Source organism: Elephas maximus, chromosome 25, assembly GCF_024166365.1.
Source record: "Elephas maximus indicus isolate mEleMax1 chromosome 25, mEleMax1 primary haplotype, whole genome shotgun sequence".
Classification (NCBI taxonomy): Eukaryota; Metazoa; Chordata; class Mammalia; order Proboscidea; family Elephantidae; genus Elephas; species Elephas maximus.
The window spans coordinates 67,793,656-67,816,826 of NC_064843.1; the positions used below are offsets into that span (position 1 = coordinate 67,793,656).

The window sequence follows — 23,171 nt, forward strand, 5'->3', positions numbered from 1 at the left end:
AAATGAATTTCAGGTGGATTCTAAACAAAGCTTCTGGGAAGAAACAGGAAAATAGCCTCATGACCTTGGGTAGGAGAGACCTCTTTAAAAAGGCACAACAGAAAAGATTAATAAGTTGGACTAAATTGTAAGTGAAGAACTTTTGTTCATTCAAAGACACCATTAAGAGAATTGTAAAAAACAAACTACATGGTGAGAATAGATATTTGTAATGTAGGACTCCTACTCAGAATACCTAAAAAACTCCTACACATCAATGCAGGAAAAAAACAGACAGCAATTTACACAGGCACTTTATCAAAAAGGCTAGTAAACATGAAAGGGTGCTCAATCACATTGGTAATCAGGGAAATAAAAGTTAAAATACAATGAGATACCTTGCTGCCGGCCAAGATGGCGGACTAGGTGGACGCTACCGCGGATCCCTCTTGCAACAAAGACTTGGAAAAACAAGTGACTCGATCACATACATAACAATCTACGAACTCTGAACAACAAACACAGACTTAGAGACGGAGAACGAACAAATATGGGCAGACAGCGATCGTTTTCAGAACCAGGAGCCAGCATACCAGGCAGGTGACCTTCGGAGCCCAATCTGGGGCAGAGCCCAGGGGGGCAGACGGCACAGACAAGGGGCCCAGCCCTACCCCCTGAACCCATCCCAGGAGGGAGTCTAGCTGGTTGGCGCAGGCGGCGTAGCGGCGCAGCCGGTGGGAGAAGCACCCAGGACGCAGTGACTGATCTTGGAGCGGGGAGAGCAGCGTCCCAGCCGGGAGTATGGTGGGAAGCGGGCGTGGCGCGAGCGTGAGGATCAGCTATATTTCCCTAAAGGGACCCTGGGGGGGGTCAGGCGTTCTTGCAGGGGACGCCCACCCAGTTCGCGCGTGCAGCGCGACGCACCGGAGGGAGAAGTCCCCGGGAGGAAGTGACAGGTCTTGGAGCGGGGAGAGCAGCGTCCCAGCCGGGGAGCCGTCCTGCAGGGATTTTGGCGAGAGCGGGCGGGGCGTGAGCGTGGGGTCCAGTTATATTCCTCTGAATAGACCTCGGGGGTGGGCCCAGCCGTTCGTGTGGGAGACGCCCACCCAGTTTGCGCGAGCGGAGCGGAGCGCCGGAGGGAGAAGTCCCCGAGAGGAAGTGACTGGTCTTGGAGCGGGGAGAGTAGCGTCCCAGCCAGGGAGCCATCCCGCTGGGTTTTTGGCGGACGCGGGCAGAGCGTTAACGAGGGGATCAGCTCTATATTCTGTGGTGCTACACTCCTAGCTCTCTGATCCCTCCCCCACCCTCCCCAGGCGGCTCCATTAACATCCGAATACCCTGAGCCAGAGGGAGAATTCAGACAGGGATCTGACTGCATTTTCTTTTAGCCGACTACCTGGAAAATCTAGTTTCCCAGTGATGGCTCGGAGACAGCAGTCCATATCAAACCACATAAAGAAACAGACCATGACAGCTTCTCCAACCCCCCAAACAAAAGAATCAAAATCTTTCCCAAATGAAGATACAATCCTGGAATTATCAGATACAGAATCTAAAAAACTAATTTACAGAATGCTTAAAGATATCACAAATGAAATTAGGATAACTGCAGAAAAAGCCAAGGAACACACTGATAAAACTGTTGAAGAACTCAAAAATGTTATTCAAGAACATAGTGGAAAAATTAATAAGTTGCAAGAATCCATAGAGAGACAGCATGTAGAAATCCAAAAGATTAACAATAAAATTACAGAATTAGACAACGCAATAGGAGGTCAGAGGAGCAGACTCGAGCACTTAGAATGTAGACTGGGACATCTGGAGGACCAGGGAATCAACACCCACATAGCTGAAAAAAAATCAGATAAAAGAAAAAAAAGAAGAAACCCTAAGAATCATGTGGGACTCTATCAAGAAGGATAACTTGCAAGTGATTGGAGTCCCAGAACAGGGAGGGGGGACAGAAAACACAGAGAAAATAGTTGAGGAACTCCTGACAGAAAACTTCCCTGACATCATGAAAGACGAAAGGATATCTACCCAAGATGCTCATTGAACCCCATTTAAGATTGATCCAAAAAGAAAAATACCAAGACATATTATCATCAAACTTGCCAAAACCAAAGACAAACAGAAAATTTTAAAAGCAGCCAGGGAGAAAAGAAAGGTTTCCTTCAAGGGAGAATCAATAAGAATAAGTTCAGACTACTCAGCAGAAACCATGCAGGCAAGAAGGGAATGGGACGACGTACACAGAGCACTGAAGGAGAACAACTGCCAACCAAGGATCATATATCCAGCAAAACTCTCTCTGAAATATGAAGGAGAAATTAAGATATTTACAGATAAACACAAGTTTAGAGAATTTGCAAAAACTAAACCAAGACTGCAAGAAATGCTAAAGGAGATTGTTTGGCCTGATGACCAATAATATCAGGTACCAGCACAATACAAGGTCACAAAACAGAACGTCCTGATATCAACGCAACTCAAATAGGGAAAGCACAAAAACAAACAAATTAAGATTAATTCTAAAAAATAAATAAATAAACAAAATAATACACATAACAGGGAATCATGGAAATCAATAGATAAACGATCACAATAATCAAAAAGAGGGACTAAATATAGGAGGCTTTGAACTGCCAGATGGAGAGTGATACAAGGCGATATAGAATGATACAAGTTAGGTTTTTACTTAGAAAAATAGGGGTAAATAATAAGGTAACCACAAAAAGGAATATCAATTCCATAACTCAAGAAAAAAGCCAAGAAAAACGTAACAACTCAACTAACATAAAGTTAAACATTATGAAAATGAGGATCTCACAATCTACTAAGAAAAACGTCTCAGCACAAAAAAGTATGTGGAAAAATGAAATGGCCAACAACACACATGAAAAGGCATCAAAATGACAGCACTAATAACTTATTTATCTATAATTACGCTGAATGTAAATGGACTAAATGCACCAATAAAGAGACAGAGAGTCACGGACTGGATAAAGAAACACGATCCATCTATATGCTGTCTACAAGAGACACACCTTAGACTTAGAGACACAAACAAGCTAAAACTCAAAGGATGGAAAAAAAATATCAAGCAAATAATAAGCAAAAAAGAAGAGGAGTAGCAATATTAATTTCTGACAAAATAGACTTTAGACTTAAATCCGCCACAAAGGATAAAGAAGGACACTATATAATGACAAAAGGGACAATTGATCAGGAAGACATAACCATATTAAATATTTACGCACCCAATGACTGGGCTGCAAGATACATAAATCAAATTTTAACAGAATTGAAAAGTGAGATAGACACCTCCACATTTATAGTAGGAGACTTCAACACACCACTTTCGGAGAAGGACAGGGCATCCAGTAAGAAGCTCAATAGAGACACGGAAGACCTACCTACAACAATCAATCAACTTGACCTCATTGACTTATACGGAACTCTCCACCCAACTGCTGCAAAGTATACTTTTTTTTCTAGTGCACATGGAACATTCTCTAGAATAGACCACATATTAGGTCATAAAACAAATCTTTACAGAATCCAAAACATCGAAATATTACAAAGCATCTTCTCAGACCACAAGGCAATGAAGCTAGAAATCAATAACAGAAAAACTAGGGAAAAGAAATCAAATGCTTGGAAAATGAACAATACCCTCCTGAAAAAAGACTGGGTTATAGAAGACATCAAGGAGGGAATAAGGAAATTCTTAGAAAGCAACGAGAATGAAAATACTTCCTATCAAAACCTCTGGGACACAGCAAAAGCAGTGCTCAGAGGCCAATTTATATCGATAAATGCACACATACAAAAAGAAGAAAGACCCAAAATCAGAGAACTGTCCCTACAACTTGAACAAATAGAAAGTGAGCAACAAAAGAACCCATCAGGCACCAGAAGAATACAAATAATAAAAATTAGAGCTGAACTAAATGAATTAGAGAACAGAAAAACAATTGAAAGAATTAACAAAGCCAAAAGCTGGTTCTCTGAAAAAATTAACAAAACTGATAAACCATTGGCTAGACTGACTAAAGAAAAACAGGAAAGCAAACAAATAACCCGAATAAGAAACGAGAAGGACCACATCACAACAGAGCCAAATGAAATTAAAAGAATCATTTCAGATTACTATGTAAAATTATACTCTAACAAATTTGAAAACCTAGAAGAAATGGATAAATTCTTGGAAAAATACTACCTACCTAAACTAACACATTCAGAAGTAGAACAACTAAATAGACCCATAACAAAAAAAGAGATTGAAACGGTAATCAAAAAACTTCAAACAAAAAAAAGTCCTGGCCGGGACGGTTTCACTGCAGTTCTACCAAACCTTCAGAGAAGACTTAACACCACTACTACTGAAGGTATTTCAAAGCATAGAAAAAGACGGAATACTACCCAACTCATTCTATGAAGCTACCATCTCCCTGATACCAAAACCAGGTAAAGACATTACAAAAAAAGAAAATTATAGACCTATATCCCTCATGAACACAGATGCAAAAATCCTCAACAAAATTCTAGCCAATAGAATCCAACAACACATCAAAAAAATAATTCACCCTGATCAAGTGGGATTTATACCAGGTATGCAAGGCTGGTTTAATATCAGAAAAACCATTAATGTAATCCATCACATAAATAAAACAAAAGATAAAAACCACATGATCTTATCAATAGATGCAAAAAGGCATTTGACAAAGTTCAACACCCATTTATGATAAAAACTCTTACCAAAATAGGAATTGAAGGAAAATTCCTCAACATAATAAAGGGCATCTATGCAAAGCCAACAGCCAATATCACTCTAAATGGAGAGAACCTGAAAGCATTTCCCTTGAGAACGGGAACCAGACAAGGATGCCCTTTATCACCGCTTTTATTCAACATCATACTTGAAGTCCTAGCCAGGGCAATTAGGCTAGACAAAGAAATAAAGCGTATCCAGATTGGCAAAGAGGAAGTAAAGCTATCACTATTTGCAGATGACATGATCGTATACATGGAAAACCCTAAGGAATCCTCCAGAAAACTACTGAAACTAATAAAAGAGTTTGGCAGAGTCTCAGGTTATAAAATAAACATACAAAAATCACTTGGATTCCTCTACATCAACAAAAAGAACACCAAAGAGGAAATAACCAAATCAATACCATTCACAGTAGCCCCCAAGAAGATAAAATACTTAGGAATAAATCTTACCAAGGATGTAAAAGACCTATACAAAGAAAACTATAAAACTCTGCTACAAGAAATTCAAAAGGACATACTTAAGTGGAAAAACATACCCTGCTCATGGATAGGAAGACTTAACATAGTAAAAATGTCTATTCTACCAAAAGCCATCTATACATATAACGCACTTCCAATCCAAATACCAATGTCATATTTTAAGGGGATAGAGAAACAAATCACTAATTTCATATGGAAGGGAAAGAACCCCCGGATAAGCAAAGCATTACTGAAAAAGAAGAAGAAAGTGGGAGGCCTCACTCTACCTGATTTCAGAACCTATTATACAGCCACAGTAGTCAAAACAGCCTGGTACTGGTACAACAACAGGCACATAGACCAATGGAACAGAATTGAGAACCCAGATATAAATCCATCCATGTATGAGCAGCTGATATTTGACAAAGGCCCAGTGTCAGTCAATTGGGGAAATGATAGTCTTTTTAACAAATGGTGCTGGAATAACTGGATATCCATTTGCAAAAGAATGAAACAGGACCCATACCTCACACCATGCACAAAAACTAACTGCAAGTGGATCAAAGACCTAAACATAAAGACTAAAACGATAAAGATCATGGAAGAAAAAATAGGGACAACCTTAGGAGCCCTAATACAGGGCATAAACAGAATACAAAACATTACCAAAAATGATGAAGAGAAACCCGATAACTGGGAGCTCCTAAAAATCAAACACCTATGCTCATCTAAAGACTTCACCAAAAGAGTCAAAAAGACCACCTACAGACTGGGAAAGAATATTCAGCTATGACATCTCAGACCAGCGCCTGATCTCTAAAATCTACATGATTCTGTCAAAACTCAACCACAAAAAGACAAACAACGCAATCAAGAAGTGGGCAAAGGATATGAACGCACATTTCACTAAAGAAGATATTCAGGCAGCCAACAGACACATGAGAAAATGCTCCCGATCATTAGCCATTAGAGAAATGCAAATTAAAACTACGATGAAATTCCACCTCACACCAACTAGACTGGCATTAATCCAAAAAACACAAAATAATAAATGTTGGAGAGGCTGCGGAGAGATTGGAACTCTCATACACTGCTGGTGGGAATGTAAAATGGTACAACCACTTTGGAAATCCATCTGGCGTTATCTTAAACAGTTAGAAATAGAACTACCATACAACCCAGAAATCCCACTCCTCGGAATATACCCTAGAGACACAAGAGCCTTCACACAAACAGATATATGCACACCCATGTTTATTGCAGCTCTGTTTACAATAGCAAAAAGCTGGAAGCAACCAAGATGTCCGTCAGCAGATGAATGGGTAAATAAATTGTGGTATATTCACACAATGGAATACTACGCATCAATAAAGAACAGTGACGAATCTCTGAAACATTTCATGACATGGAGGAATCTGGAAGGCATTATGCTGAGCGAAATGAGCCAGAGGCAAAAGGACAAATATTGTATAAGACCACTATTATAAGATCTTGAGAAATAGAAAAAACGGAGAAGAACACATACTTTTGTGGTTACAAAGGGGGGAGGGAGGGAGAGGGTTTTTTATTGATCAATCAGTAGATAAGAACTGCTTTGGGCGAAGGGAAAGACAACACTCAATACAAAGAAGGTCAGCCTAATTGGACTGGACTAAAAGCAAAGAGGTTTCCGGGATAAAATGAAAGCTTCAAAGGTCAGAGGAGCAGGGGCTGGGGTCTGGGAAACATGGTTTGAGGGGACTTCTAAGTCAATGGGCAAAATAATTCTCTTATGAAAACATTCTGCATCCCACTTTGAATTGTGGCGCCTGGGGTCCTAAATGCCAACAAGCGGCCATCTAAGATACATCAATTGGTCTCAACCCACTTGGAGCAAAGGCAAAGGAAGAACACCAAGGTCACACGACAGCTAAGAACCCAAGAGACAGAAAGGGCCACATGAACCAGAGACCTACATTATCCTGAGACCAGAAGAACTAGTTGGTGCCTGGCCACAATCGATGTCTGCCCTATCAGGGAGCACAACAGACAACTCCTGAGGGAGCGGGAGACCAATGGGATACAGACCCCATATTCTCATAAAAAGACCATACCTAATGGTATGACTGCGACTAGAGGAATCCCAGAGACAATGCTCCCCAGAACTTTTGATGGCACAGGACAGGAACCATCCCCGAAGACAACTCATCAGGCATGAAAAGGACTGGTCAGCGGCGGGGAGAGAGATGCTGATGAAGAGAGAGCTAATTAAATCAGGTGGACACTGGAGAGTGTGTTGGCAACTCTTGACTGGAGGGGGGGTGGGAAGATAGAGAGAGAGGGAAGATGACAAAATTGGCACGAAACGAGAGACTGAAAGGGCTGACTCAATAGGGGGAGAGCAAGTGGGAGAAGGGAGTAAGATGTATGTAAACTTACATGTGACAGACTGATTGGAATGGTAAATGTTCACTTGAAGCTTAATAAAAATTAATTAAAAAATACAATGAGATACCTTTCTGTACACATCAGAATGGTTAAAATTAAAATGACTGATAATACCACATGTTGGCAAGGATAAGGAGAAATGGGAATTCATATACTAAAGTTGGAAGTATAAATTAGTACAACCACTTTAGAAAACATTTGGGTTTATCTTCCAAAGGTGAACATATGCATGGCCTTATGACCTGGCAATTTCCATCTATAGACCCTACAGAAATGTGTGGACCAGTGAACCAAGAGTCACTCACCCACAGGAATGTTCATAGGAGCACCACTTATAATAGCCTCAAACTATAAACAGCCCAAATGTCCAACGACAGTAGAATGGATAATACGTAAACACGTACATACACACACATGTATTTATGTAATGGAAAACTACAGCAATGAAAATAGAAACAGCAGTTATATGCAACAATTTGGATGAATTTCCCAAACATAACATTGAACGAAAGAAATCGGACACCATAGAATATATATATAGTTTGGTTCCATTTATATAAAGTTTAAAAAATTGGCAAAACTAGATGCCGTGTATGGGATGCATGCTTAGGCAGGTAAAACGATAACAAAAGTGAGACAGTAAGTAACATAAAAGTCAGGCCCTCCCTGACATTTGGACCTTCTTATTCGAAGGGACACAAGGAGGCCTTTGGGATTCCTGACAATGCTGTATTTTTTTACTTTGGCTAAACAGGTGTGTTCTCTTTGTGATAAATCACTGGACTATACGTTTTTATTTTATGCATTTTTCTGTATGTGTGCTACTCTTTACAATTAAAAATATATTTTTTTAAGTAATAAGGCATACATTTCATGTGCTATATAACATCCCCAAGGGATCCTAGACAACACCTCATGTCAACCATTTTATTATTGATGCAGCAAAATAGATGAATATTCTCACCAAGTAGGTTAAATAAAGGCAATGAATAGCTTCACTTAAGTTCAAGATGGGCTTGAGACAAAATTTTGAGGGGAAAAAAAGGTCTGTTTCTAGAGTTTTTTAGATTTCAGAATGATGGTAGTAACAACAACAAAAAAGTTGTGAAAATCTATACCATTGATCCAGTCTTATTTGGAAAGGAAGCAGGAAAAAATGTGGCAGAGAACCTTCCAGATTTCTGTGAATGTATATTTATTATGCCAAACAGTTTGTGGTCACTGGGATGGTGGCAAGCCGAGTCTGGGATCATGAAGCACTGTTCTTTTACATTTATCCATTCCTGTATTGTTTAAATTATTTTCATTTAGCAAAAAACAATAATAATAATTCAAATTGAGGAAAATGTATGTTGTGCCAAGGATGGTGCTTGTGCTGCAGATGGAGAGTGACACTGAAGTTTGGTCTGGCAGATGGTTCCTTAACTGAGGCAAAGATGTTGATGTGCACCAGAAACTGAGCTAGAAGGCAGACCCTCTAATGTTTGCAGAAGTCGATGGCAAGCCAGGAGCCCTGGTGGTGCAGTGGTTAAAATGTTTGGCTGCCAGCCGAAAGGGCAGCAATTCAAACCCACAAATCTCTCAGCAGGAGAAAGACGTGGTAGTCTGCTTCCATAAAGGTTTACAGCCTTGGAAAACCTATGGGGTAGTTCTGCCCTGTCCTACATGGTTGCTAGGTTTGGTTTTTTAATTGCAAGCCAGGACTGCTCTTCCCAAAGGCTGAGTGCCCTCTCCCAACTGAACCTGCCATAGATTGGGTGAGGCAGGCTGGACATCCAGCCTTTTTACTCTTACAGCAATTTCTTTAAGGAATACCAAAGGGGCATTGCATCAATGTCAAATGAACACAGGAAAGAAATCCTGGAAGATGGAGAAAAAGGGAGCCTTGATCAGAAGCTCAGGAACACTGTTAATTATTTCTGTGGTAAGCAGGGGAGCATCAGTGATGACCATGTAGGGTAACTGCAAGGAAACATCAAAGTAGGAAAGTAAATGGCCCAATGGCTTTTTATACACCTTAGTTTTTCTTTTCCATATCTATCATTTGAGGGAGGCAGGTTCCTTCACAGATCAGTTAGTCGTGTATATTAGGGAACAGTTCAGAATACCTTTCTTTCTTGTTCACATAGTCTGTGTAATATGAAATTGGAAAGTTGTTTGATACCCTAGATAAGAACCAACTGGTATTCACAGGCCCAGAGATCACAAATTTATTTGATTTAATCCTATTATGCAGCAAAATTCTCAATGATACAGGAAAATATTATATAACTCAGATTAGAGATCACTAAAACTCAAATTGGCAACCCCTCCAAAAAAAAACCACCATCTCCAGGAAGTCTTCCTCATGGTTCCAATTTCCTCATTTCTGTATCCAACATACTAATTCCTGTATCTACTTAGAGTGCAATAGCAAGAGCCTTTAAGAAAATGAAGCAAAAAGCTGTCACCAAACACTTGGTTTGAACCTGGCTCATGAGTGCAGGCTCAGACAGATCAAGTCCAGCCCCAGCTCAGCCACATTTCCACCTCTTCTGTGGGGTGTGGGTATCTCCCTCCAAAGGTGATAGTGAGGGCAAGAGAGGAAATGGGAGCTACAGGGGTGGTCCCAGGGCTTGGGGCAGGCGCTCAATAGGTTTGCTGGGGACCATGCTGCAGATGACATAGCACATGTACACCTGGCCCTGTGGGATCTCCCTTCTTGAGGTTCTGTTAGCTGTGTGCGGCTCAGTCGGATCACCATAGTGGCCTCTCTGCTAGTAGATGAGATGGAAATACGCAGTGCCTCTTCTTCACCATATACTTCGCTGCTGTGGATGAATCAGGGATGAGGGTGTGCTCAACACTGTCTCATAATCTACCATTAGGTAAATATTGTGCAATCAAACATTAGCCACGATTAAAAGGTACTGCTTAATTCCTTCTTTCCTAATCAGACTATAACTTACCTTCATGGCTTATGGCCATTACCAATGTAACTGACTGCACTGGCTTGTTGGTGCACTTAATTCGCTCAGATGGGCCCTCTTTGATCCTGCTCTCAAGCTATCAGACGTCTCTCTCTGCTCTCATGGAGCAGCCTGCTCTTCTCTTTGCTACTCAGTTGTGTTGACTGGGGCCTTGGTTATGAGTGACAGAAAACCAGAAGCAAAGGGTGCAGTCCGGGCAGGGTGGGTACAGTTTGACTGGAGGGCCTCATGGGTCCCATCTCTCCTGGACTTGCCCCATTCACAGGCAGACTCTCCTTCTGTGCTGTGAGAAGGCTACTACCTAGTCTTCTCATTCTCTCTGGCTCCAATCCAGCAGGGTGGACAGCCATCCCTTTTCCGAAGGTGTCTCTGCACTGTTTCTCAGTGTCCCTGACAGTGTCACATGCACAGCCCTGGACCTGTCACTTAAACCAGAGTAATGCAAAGCTGTGAATAATACAGCTGGAGGTGGGGTCATCAATGAAGTAGGAGACAGGGTGGATCTCAGACAGCAATGAAGGTATCTTTACCGGAGAAGGCTGAGCAGGAAAAACAGGGGCCCTGGCTTGTTTAAGTTCTGTATGTAACCCTTTGCTGTTCCTGCCTTGGTGAGGGTGTGTGGTCCAGCAAGAGAGCAGTCCTGCCATGAACCCCCACAGGACCCCCAGGTGCTACAACGGGTCTCTTCCAGCACATTCAGTCTACCTCAGATGGCATCTGACCCACCCCCTCAGCCGCTGCCCTCCCCCCAGCCCCAAGCTCCATGGCACAGGAATGAAACACTGCCACCTGGGTCCAGCTGCCCCTGACTCCAGCTTGTGGACAGTGTTGGTCCTGGCCTTGTAGAGCTTACTCAGGCCTTCAGATGCCATCCCTAATGGCACAAATTTACCATGTTCTCCTCAAAGACCTGCTTCTTGATTTGGTGATGGAGACAGAAAATCCCTCCGCCCACATCTGCAGACAGTATCCCTCCCACTGGAGAGACTGTGCTACCTGCATGTGTCGTCATCGGCCCTGACTTTGGCTGCCTTGACATCTTTTCTGCTTCCTCATTCTCGTCTGTGTTCTCAACCAGCACTGACCAATAGAATGTCCTGCAATGATGAGGGTGTTATCCCTGCTGTCCGGCATGGCAGCACATCGATCACGTGTGGTCTTACACATTTTAAATGTGGCTACTGTGACCAAAGAACTAGTTTTTAATTTGATTTGATTTAACTTAATTTAAATCTAAGTGGTCACATGTGGCTAGTGACTGGACAGCACAGTAATCTAGAAACAGGTAAATTTACTAATCACAGTCAAGATCGGTGGGATATTATTGTATATCTCCACTCTGTAAGAAGATAGGAAAACCCTGGTGGCCTAGTGGTTAAGAGCTATGGCTACTAAACAAAACGTTGGCAGTTTGAATCCTTGGAAACCGTACGGGGCAGCTCTATTCTGTCCTACAGGGTCACTATGAATCGTAATCCATTCGGCAGCAATGAGTTTTTGGTAAGAAGATGGACTTTTTAAAAAAAAAAAACTTAAAAGTTTTCTTTTTACAGTGAATAGGCCCCTTACAGTTTTATCCTTAGGATTATATTCAGCAAAAGAGAATAGCATTATTTGATCAAAAACATCACAACAAACAAGAGAATGAAACAAAGTAAAGCTTTATTGGACACCCCGGCAGATCAGTCTGTGTGGCTCTTATACCCCTGTCCAGCTTTCTATCAGCAATTTTGTGGATTGCATCATGATAAGCACAGATGAGACAACCTGACCCTGCTTGGCACTCTCCCCATGCACGCTTAGGTAGTGAATACTAAGATTTATTGATTTACATCATTTCGCTAATGTTCAGAAGACTTAAGGCACATTAATTTAAAAAGCAAAACAAAAAACCCTTGATTCAGTGCTTCAAGTCTCAGCATAGGGCATCAGTTGCTACTATCACCCAGCCCCATAATGAGGAATAGGCAGTTGTTTTCCCAGGGCCCAAACCCACAAAATCAGTGCTGTAACAAGTTGCCTGAGTTCTCACTGATAAGCCCATGTATGGGAGCAGTCTCGATCCCCAATCAAGGGGCATGAAAGGAAAAAAAAGCTTTCCAGATCACAGCTTGGAGAAAAGAACACGTGACTGGGTGAGCTACTGGGTGAGCTTTCTGGAGTTGTTTCATTATGACAAACCAGGCCCAGTAAAGCAACACACAAGGACAGGGTACTGCAGATCTATCCCTCTCAAGATGGCTGTGTTTAGATGGAGTACAAATAATTCCAAGTCAGACTGCCAAGTTTGCTAAACAGTAATCAAAAGTGCTCCCTCTGATCCTCAGTACAACTCCCCACCAGGAGAGGCAAAAAGGGAGATTTTCCTAACTCTAGGTGTTATAAAGAACGTGTACTATATTTTCCCAAAATACAAATGTACAAAAATAAAATCTCTGCTTTTTGTACCTAGAAACATCTGGGAAAACAGTACTGCTTCTAGTTCTAAGGTATCTGGGCAGGTATGTTTTACCGAGTTTCTCACCTTCATCTCAAGAGGACACAGAAGTGGGGACAGGAATGACTTCCACCCCAGGAAGCCAAATTCAGGACAAATGAAATGAATCCCACACACGTTTGATTGTACCTCCTATGGGTTACACTTCTTGGTTTGCCAGCAGAAGAACAGGATTTAAACACAGACTAATTCACATTAGTAACAGTGGTGACTATGTGTTGGGAGACGACTGTGTCTGGGATGTCTAGGAAAAAACCAATTTCAGAGCTACATTCTGAAAAAGAAAATTAGGGACCTAGGCACTTGGTTTTGATAAAGATTCACAGGTTGAGGCATGTCCTCCTGACTCAGAGTTAGGCCACTTGTCTTTGTGCTTCTGGTAGGCGCTCAATATCTCCATGATGACACTGGGGTCCTCCAGGGTGGTGGTGTCTCCTAGGTCCTGAGTCTCACCGGTGACTATCTTCCTCAGGAGCCGCCTCATGACCTTTCCAGACCGTGTTTTGGGGAGACGTTTCACCACCTGGCAAGGAATGGATACAGCATTAGTGTTTGGGGTGGTAACATTAGCACTCAGTACTGGTTGGTTGATGAGTACGTCCCTACTCAGAGAATGGTAGGGGCCAAAGGACTCCTCCAGCTTTTTTCTCCTACAATCTGCACCTGAAGCTGAAAGCAACCCAAGGGCAGGATAAAAAATTCTCAAGGTGTCTGTGATCAAGTCAGGGGTCTCTAAGGCCCCCCCGCCCCTGCCCGCCACCCAGGGTTTATACCTCACTGCTGATGCTTCTGTTTCCTGCAGTTGCCTGTGCCACAGGAGAGCTTCCCACAGCAGCACAGCCATGCACAGAGCAAGGTGCCTCATCCCCACCCTGGCCTGGGACTCACTGGGCTTTGTCTTACGTAAGAGCAGAGAGCTACTTAAGAGGAAACCCTTGTCTTAGTGTTTGAACGTTTAATCTTTAACATTTTCAAACAGTCATGACACATTCTATATAAACGATGATACATGAAGAGCCGTGTTTAAGATCTTTGATAGCAACACTGTTTATAAATAAATCGGCTCATCTAAGCTACGGCTGCTAACCAAAAGGTCGGCAGTTCAAATCCACCAGCTGCTCCTTGGAAACACTATGGGGCCGTTCTACTCTGTCCTGTAGGGTTGCTATAAGTTGGAATCAGCTTGACCGCAACAAGAAGAGGAATTCAGGTATCCCTGAAACTGGTCAACAGGCCATCGGTTTGACATTTAAAATGTCAAATGTTCTGATGGAGCAGAAGAACAGTGGGATGCAGACCTCAAATTCTCATAAAAAGACTAGGCTTAATGGTCTGACTGAGACTAGAGGGACCCTGGGGTCATGGTCCCCGGACTCTTTGTTAGCCCAAGAGAGGAACCATTCCCAAAGCCAACTCTCCAGACAGGGATTGTACTGGACTGTAAGACAGATAATGATACTGGTGAGGAGTGAGATTCTTGGCTCAAGTAGACACATGAGACTATGTGGGCAACTCTTGTCTGGAGGTGAGATGAGAAGGAAGAGGGGGACAGAAGCTGATTGAATGGACACAGGGAATACACGGTGGAGAGGAGGAATGTGCTGTCTCATTAGAAGGAGAGCAGCTAGGAGTACATAGAAAGGTGTGTATAACTTTTTGTATGAGAGACTGACTTGATTTGTGGACTTTCACTTAAAGCACAATAAATAAATAAATTTAAAATAAATAAAATGTCAAGTGTTGTTGGGTGCCATCGAGTCAGCTCTGACCCTATGTACAACAGAATGAAAAACTGCCCGGTCCTGCGCCATGCTCGCAATCATTGTTATGCTTGAGCCCATTGTTGCAGCCACTGGGTCAATCCATCTCATTGAAGGTCTTCCTCTTTTCACTGACCCCCTACTTTACTAAGCATGATGTCCTTCTCCAGGGACTGATTCCTCCAGACAACATGTCTAAAGTTTGTCAGACATAATCTTGCCATTCTTGCTTCTAAGGAGCATTCTGGTAGTACTTCTTCCAAGACAGATTTGTTCATTCTTTTGGCAGTCCATGGTATATTCAATATTCTTCCCCAATGCCACAATTCAAATGCATCAATTCTTCTTCCATCTCCTTTATTCATTGTCCAGCTTTCACATGCACAGGAGATGACTGAAAACACGATGGCTTGGGTCAGGCACACTTTAGCCTTCAAGGTGACGTCTTTGCTTTTCACCACTTTAAAGAAGTCTTTTGGAGGAGATTTGCCCAATGCAATGCGTCTTTTGATTTTTGACTGCTGATTCCATGGGTGTGGACTGTGGATCCAAGTAAAATGAAATCCTTGACAACTTCAATCTGTTCCCCATTTATTAAAACATCAAGTAGTAAGTGAAAATGGTGAAGACCAGAGGCTTCCAACCGCCATCTGAAGAGAAGTTGGGCCTCCTACCTCAGAGGACCATCACCAAGCCAAGACATCACTAGAAGTGGAGTATTGATAAAGGAGGGCACAAAAAGGCTGAGGGAGCTGAACAGGTGACCCATTTCTTCCCACCAAGGGACTCAAACACGGACTCCCTCAGACAAGGTCTAGCTATACCTACCTTGCTAGCACCAGGAAGTATGGGGAAAGAAATTGTTAAGAGACCACATGAAGGCTGGAGAACTCTAATACTGCCTACATGTTTCTCTATTTAAAACCCCTAATTTCTTCACCACCCAGTCCTTTTGCTATAACCAGCCTGCATAAGCCAAAGGAAGAGCCCATCTAACCCTGACTAGAACTGTTTCCTAGAAAGGGGAGCTGTGTAAAATTTGGGTGCTATGTCCCCCCCTCCAACACACACATAATGCAGCAATGCACCATCCTTACCTACCACCCAGGAAAAACCAAACGGCTAATGTTAATTTGGTAGCACTATGCTCATGTGAGATCATGTTACTTGTTACGTGCAGGAAGGGGAGAGGAGGCTGAAGAGCCACTCACCAAAATCTGATCAGGCACAGCATACTTGGCGATCTTGGTGGCCACTGCTGACCTGAGCTCCTCCACCACCATGTCTGAGTCATCTGGCTCAACTTTCAACACAACGAAGGCAAAGGCAGCTGGAAGGAAAGCAACAGTTTGGGTGTGCTAGACTATAAGCCATCCCCAAGGAAGAATGCTATACACAAATCACCATCAACCCAAAGGACTTTCAAACCACATGAGGATGACACTGCAGCAGCTCTTTTCTTTAGCTGCAACCTTAAAGTTGCCTTTTGGTGGGCACTCCTATTTCCATTCGAAGTGAAAGTGAGTCTAACAGCTCTACAGGAGGTCTCTGTGGTGGTCCTGTGTAGGATGGAGAACTTTACAGCATGGCTATTCCTGACTGGCCATGTGTGGCCCTGGGCAGATATTTAACCTCCCTGAACGGATCCCTCCCTGGGGGATTCCCATAATACAGGGTGACAGGAGATACCTGTGAGGTGGTACATGGGGCACAGCAAGCTAACACTCGCCTCGTGTGCATGTGCTGGCTAACACAGCAGCCCTATTTCACATGTTCTCCAACCCCCACGTGGCTGGTGGCAGAGCAGTTCCATCACAGCAGAGTTCTGTCGGGCTATGATGCCTACGCAGATTAACATAAGCACTAGGTTTGGTTTTCCAATGTTCTACCATGTACCACAAAGGACTGAGTGGCTCTCAGTGTCTCCACCTGGAATTAATCTTGGTTTGGGGTGTGATGCAGGAATCAGACTCCACTCTTATCCATGTGAAGAGCCACCTTGTTCCAGCAACAAAGGCCCAGCCAAAGACACCTGACGGTCCACAAGACCCACAGGCTTCACTTAGATCAAGCACAGAACAGACGGAGTGGGACAGAGAACCACACAGCATTGGCAAGCCATTGTAGCACCTGCCAAGAACTGCTATGGATTACTCTTGTGCTACAGATAAGCATTGCCCACATTGTTAGAAGTCAAGAAATGTCCATCACCAGAGCTGTGACAGATGAACTTGTCACGTGCTCAGGGTGTGAGAGAGACTGCGTGGCTGCAAAGAGCCCATCAAGCCCCTGTCCTAGGGCCAGAGCTCCACACTGGACCAGCCCCAAGGAATCCCTGTGAGAGCAGTACCACTGACGAGACCTCTGCCCCAGTGCAGCTGCAGAAGGGGAGTCCCACCAGAACACCCCAAGAGACAGGGTGACTCTAATATGCCCTCACACTGGGTCTGAAATTCACAGCTCAGTGAGCTGCCCTTGGTCTTGCACTTTTTTTCTAGGGTTCCTCCAGGACTGACAAGCTCCCAGAACAGTAAGGAAAAGGCCTGGGATGTGGCTCAGAGTCAGGGAGAGGGAACTTGCCCCTTCCACCACCCAGGCCCCGCCAGTGTGCTCTGGCCTTAGCCGGGAGTCTCAGGCGCAGGCGGTCTCCCAATCCTGAGAAGGTACTGGTCCCCTCAAGCCCAGACACAGGGGTTTGCCTGCACTCTGAGTAGTGCACAAGGCCCCTCGGAGACTACACGACCATGTCTTCTATGCATCTCCCATGTGTCTCCCTTCATAGCACAGAGACAGCAGGCCTCAGGGGCACATTCTTTTCATGGAAAGGAAAATGCTATTTTTAAGCATTTGAAGAAAAGTGTAAAGAAAGTGTCTGAGTACGGACAGAACAGTGCAAACAACAGTCGAGGGGTAGATGACACTGGGGATACACTGCGACATGGGATGCCCCTGCCTGCGGGCAGCAGAGGCCATCTGCTGGCACTGCCCTAGCACAGTGGCACTGTCCTGGTGCAGGGTCAGCATGTGTCCAGGCCACATCAGGCCAGTGAAGTCCGAGCAGACTTGACATTTTGATACTGAGTGTTCCTGCCCATCCCCAGTTTACCCCACAGTGTGTCCTCAGTACAGAAGACCACCCAATCACTCACTCTGCATCCATCAGTATGTCCATGTGCAGTGGGGGCTAGTGGTCAGATTCCTCCAGAAAGAGCACCACTAGCTACAGAACAGGTCAAGGGCACACCCAGACCTGCATAGCCACCACCAGGCACTGGGCCATGCCAGTGGGAGGAGATGATGTGAGCAGGGCAGGGGACACTTCATTACGGAAACTCTGACAGTGTCCTTGGCTGCGAGCAAGGCCGGGTGAGGACATTCTCTGAGTTCCAAATCAGTCATGGCTCCTTGGAATGTCAGAATTGGCCCTAATCCCACACACGTGCCGTTCAGCACCATCACCTAATATCCGTGCTCATGAGAGCCAGTTTGACAACAGTTCCCCCATCCCCACCCACCATGTCCCCTTCCCCTCAGAAGGAACAGGAGGAGCCCTGCTTGGACACTCACCTTCACCCTTAATATCGTGGGGGTAGCCAATGACAGCAGTTTCTGGCACAGAGGGGTGGTCAGCCTATGAACAACAAAGAACAAAAGGGGACATACAGTGCCACCAGGTACCAGAGGTGAAGCCACAACTCAGGGTGCCAATTCCTGACCCATCCTGCCCAATCTGAGGTCAGCAGGGGCACCCTGGGGCAGAGGGGGCCTGCCTTGCTCACCATTGCATCCTCGATCTCTGCTGTCCCAATTCGGTGCCCACTGATGTTGATGACATCGTCCATCCGCCCTGTGATCTGGTAGTAGCCACCTTTGATGCGGTGTGCACCATCCCCAGAGAAGTAGTAGCCTGCACCCCAGAAAGGGGGACTCAGTGCCAAAGCTCCCAGTTCCCATCCTCCAATGAGGACTACCAGGGCCATGTCTGGGCCACTCAGCCCAATTCTTGCCTGCTGGGCCCCACTTCTGCCTCACCCAGTCCTACTGGAGACACGTGCCTACATGGTTCTGTGTGGCTGTATTCTAGTAAGGAGTTCAAAAACAACAGAACGCTGACAGCGTCAAGACTGGAACTGTCTAGGGAATAGAAGATACATAAGGAGCACAAACCAAGAAGCTTCCAAAAAAAAAGAACGATCCTTGTTTACAAGCTTGAGACCGAAAACTACTGATGGCACCAACACACAGGAGATGGTGCTCAAATAAGCTTCCAACCCAGTGACACAAAAACAAACTGGGAAAAAATTTTAAAATGTCCCAGAAGGAAACTCCCTGCCATTAACAACATCTTCCAGGGTGATTTCTCCACTGTTTCTTTTGAGAGCTTGCAGGAGTACCTCCCTGAGTAGGGTCATTCCCCATGAGATAAGGAGAGTCAGGGGGGCAGAGTTGCAGGCAGGTTTGGGGGGGGGAGGTTCACACCGGTGCCTCTGAAGTGCTCATTCTGAGCTGCAGAGCTACACTACACTCTCACAGTACTAATCTAGAAACATCTCTGAGAGTGTGGCCCAGCAGTCTACAGAGAGGTCTGCAGGGCCCCACCTGGCCTGCTCACCGGGGTAGGCCATGAAGTAGGCATCCATGAATCTGGGGTGGTTCCCGTAGATGGTCCTAGCCATGCCGGGCCAGGCCTGTGAGATGCACAGTGCTCCAGAGACGTTGTCACCCTCCAGAACGCTCCCCTGCAGACAGGCAGGTCCAGGCGTGAGGGACAGGCATGTCCTGCCTCAGCCCAAGTCCAACAAATGAGAACTGGATCCAAAGGAGCTGCCTCTAAGGGTCTAGGGTGGTCCCAAGCTCATCCCTGCCCCCTGGGCGTTTTCTTAGAGAGAGACGGGTGCTGGTGCAGGACCCCCAGCCTCCTCGTACCAGCTCTGGGCCCATGTGATATGAGCGCAGCATGCCTAGACATGCAGGGACTGTGGGGGTACAGTGGCCCTGGATAGGGAGGGAGGCTGCCCTGTGAACACACACACACCTTCTCGTCCATAATAACTGGGACAATGCCAAAGAAGGGTCTCATGGCCATGCTGGGAATGATCTCTGCACCCTCTTCTGAGGGCCGTGGCGCGATGCAGATGCCGCCTGTCTCTGCAGAAGAGGAAGGGAGCCAGTGGGCCTGGGGCATCACCACCTTGTCCAGATTACACGACAAAGGGGCACAGCCAGCCACACACTGGTTCCCCTTGAAGAGTGTGTTTTAGGGAGGGGCAAGGAAGCAGAGGTCCTTATGGCCTGAGGACCTTTTTTTACAGCAACCCAGACCTGGCTTCTGACCCCTGAGCTACAGAAGCAAGATTGGCCAGGGCTCCCGGTACCCAGCTGCTGGTAGGTGCTGACCCCCACTGCTCCTCACATCCTGCTTCCGTCAGGCCGTGGCTTAAATGCAGATGATGCAGCCTACCCACTCACAGGGAAGACAGAGGAGAAAGCTCCGGTCTGCGCCCTCCACACAGACCAGTGAGGAGGTATGCACATATGCAGTCTTCACACCGTTTCTAGGCTCTGTGGGTGTGGACACGTCTCTAGACTCAGTGCAGGGAGCCTCTGGGGGTGCCCTTATGAGTGTGATGGCAGCTTAGCCATCCAGACATCTCACTTCCTGCTGCTCCAAGAACAAGTCCCCCAATAGCTACATTCATTATACCATTATATACAAGGATGTGCCCCAGACGTTGTAGTAAGTCAGATACCCAAGAGGAGAGGGGACAAACCAAATAAAAGTGCCACAGAGAAAATTCTGTTTCCTACTAAAATTTAAATGTAGACTCATGGTCCCTTAGACAGTATTAGGACTTGGCCTCTACAGATACGAGTGAGCATTAAACTCAACCTGACTCTATGCAAGGCCCTGAGCAACACGCTTTAGGTGTACTACCTAACCTAACCCTCCCCAGTAGCTGTGAGGCAGCACCTCCAATTTATGAAGAAGCAAACTGGGCTCAGAGAGATCACTACACACCTCACATCTCACCATAGCCTGACTGCAGAGCTTCCTCATGCTGAGTGCCACATGGCTGTAGGGTTGAGGCCTGGGTGACTGGACTGCACTCACCTGCTGTGAGTGCTAAGCTCACCCCACCCTCACCCTACACCCCCAAGCTGGCACCCAGCAGACCAGGTTCAGTGTCCTCACCCAAGACAACAGCTGCCCAGGAGAGCCTGTGCCCAGTGATCCCACCACATCCTCAGGGATGTTCTCACCTGTCTGCCACCAGGTATCAACCAGTGTGCATCTGCCATCCCCCACCACATTGTGCAGCCACTCCCAGGCCTCATGGTTGATTGGCTCTCCCACTGAAACCACACAGTGAAAGGAAAAAGGCATCAATAAACCTCAGAACAAGCTGAAACTAAAAGGATGGACTGTGGAGGGGGAGAAACCACGTGACTTCTCTGCAGTACACAAAAAGAGATTGAAAAGGCAGTAGGGTATGTCACGCTATGTCATCCAAGAAGTGCAGATTTCACTGCCACACTCTGCGTTACAGAGTCAAAAATCAAGAAGGTGGCAAGAGTGTTCACATACACCATGGGATGTAATTTGGTACAGCAATTTTGGGGAGCCATCTGGACATTTACCTTAACATTTAAAAATACAAACACCCGATACTACTTTTTTGGACCACTGTTTGTTTGGCAAAATCTACTAAATACATTGTGACTTGTTGTTAGTTGTGGCCAAGTCAGCTCTGACTAATGGCGACCTTATGTGTAACAGAAGGAAATGTTACCTGGACCTGCACCATCCTCACGATCATTGGTATGTTCGAGCCCATTATTGCAACTATTGTGTCAATTCATCTCATTGCGGGTTTCCTTCATTTTCCCTGACTCTCTGCCCTACCAAATACGATGTCCTTTTCGACCAAATGCTCATTCCTGAGGATGTGTCCAAAGTAAGCAAGACAATGTCTTGCCATTCTCGCTTCTAAGAAAAATTCTGGCTGTATTTCTCCAAGACGAATTTGTTCCTTCTTCTGGCAGTCCAACACCACAATTTGAAGGCATCAGTTCTTCTCTGTTTTTTATTGTCCAGCTTTCACATGCATTATGATACAATTGAAAAGACCATGGCTTGGATCAGATGCACCTTAGTCATCAAAGTGACATCTTTGCTTTTTAATAAAAAAGCAATTTGTAGCAGATTTGCCCAATGCACTACGTCGTTTCATTTACTGACTGCTGCTTCCAAGGATGTGGACTGTTGAACCAAGTAGAATGAAATCTTTGACAACTTCCATTTCTTCGCCATTTATCATATTGTTTATGGGTCCAGTTTCGAGAATATTCATTTTCTTCACATTCAGGTGTAACTCATACTGAAAGCTGTATTGAACATATTACCAAACATAAAACCCAATTACTCAAAAATATCACTCTTGGGTAATGCAGAAATGAGTGTTTATGTCCCCCAAAAGACAATGTCCAGAACAGCACTCCTCATAACAGGAAGAAACCAAAGATTGTCATCAAAAGTAAAATGGAGAAGTGAAGAGTGGTGCGTGCAGGCAATGAAGTACCATATGGCAGTGGACATGGGTGAAGCACTGCCGCGGCAGGGGCACGATGAATCTAGAGCACGGGGCTGCTGAGCAGAGAACAGCACGGAGAGTACACGCGGGGGACCCCATGTGTGTGGGGCTCAGGAGCAAGCAGCAGAGGTCAGAAAGAGGGTAGACCGGGTTTCTGAGTGGGAGGGGCACCCTGGAGACTTCTGGGCTTGGTATGGGTGGTAGGGATAGGTAGGTGTATGTGCAGACACTCCTCAAGCTGAACACTCAAGATGTGTGCACTTCACAGTATTTTATACTTCAACAGGAGGGAAAAAGAAGTACCTATCTCCTGTGACTCCATCAGCCAACCTTCTGTGTCTGCCCTGGCGAAAGGCCCACACAGGGCTCACATAAGCCACAACTTGCCAGTTTAGACATATTGCTGCTCATGCAATGAAATGTTTTCACACAGGTTGCCTCTCGCTCAGAACTACCCACAACCCAGCAACTCTCTGATGTCTGTGGTGGCAGGGGTCTCTGGGGTCCCCACAAGGGGGAAAGAAGAAGATGTCCACGGCACATTCTCTGGGAAACGCCAGTGCCACGTGTCCAACCCTGTGGACAGGGTGAGTAAGCCACAGTAGTCCCCCAGAGTGTGGGCACCTCTTGCCACGTTGCTGAGTGATGGTCAACAGCGCAGGACAATGGTGCAGTATGAGAACGTTCCTGCCAAGGAGAAGCCTCCCTA

The 23,171-nt window shown here is 45.1% G+C and overlaps 1 protein-coding gene across 1 annotated transcript in view; it reads right to left on the reverse strand.

Moving 5' to 3' along the window:
• Positions 1-12,255: 12,255 nt before the first annotated feature.
• ACSS1 (acyl-CoA synthetase short chain family member 1) overlaps positions 12,256-23,171 on the reverse strand; it is a 65,937-nt gene continuing 55,021 nt past the window's right edge. The window contains exons 8-14 of the mRNA XM_049869568.1: positions 21,132-21,224; positions 19,906-20,018; positions 19,483-19,609; positions 18,650-18,777; positions 18,438-18,501; positions 16,082-16,200; positions 12,256-13,633 (exon numbers count right to left, since the gene is read on the reverse strand). Of these exons, the coding sequence (XP_049725525.1) occupies positions 13,406-13,633; positions 16,082-16,200; positions 18,438-18,501; positions 18,650-18,777; positions 19,483-19,609; positions 19,906-20,018; positions 21,132-21,224 (872 nt within the window). The 3' untranslated portion in view covers positions 12,256-13,405. The remainder of the gene's footprint in view (positions 13,634-16,081; positions 16,201-18,437; positions 18,502-18,649; positions 18,778-19,482; positions 19,610-19,905; positions 20,019-21,131; positions 21,225-23,171) is intronic.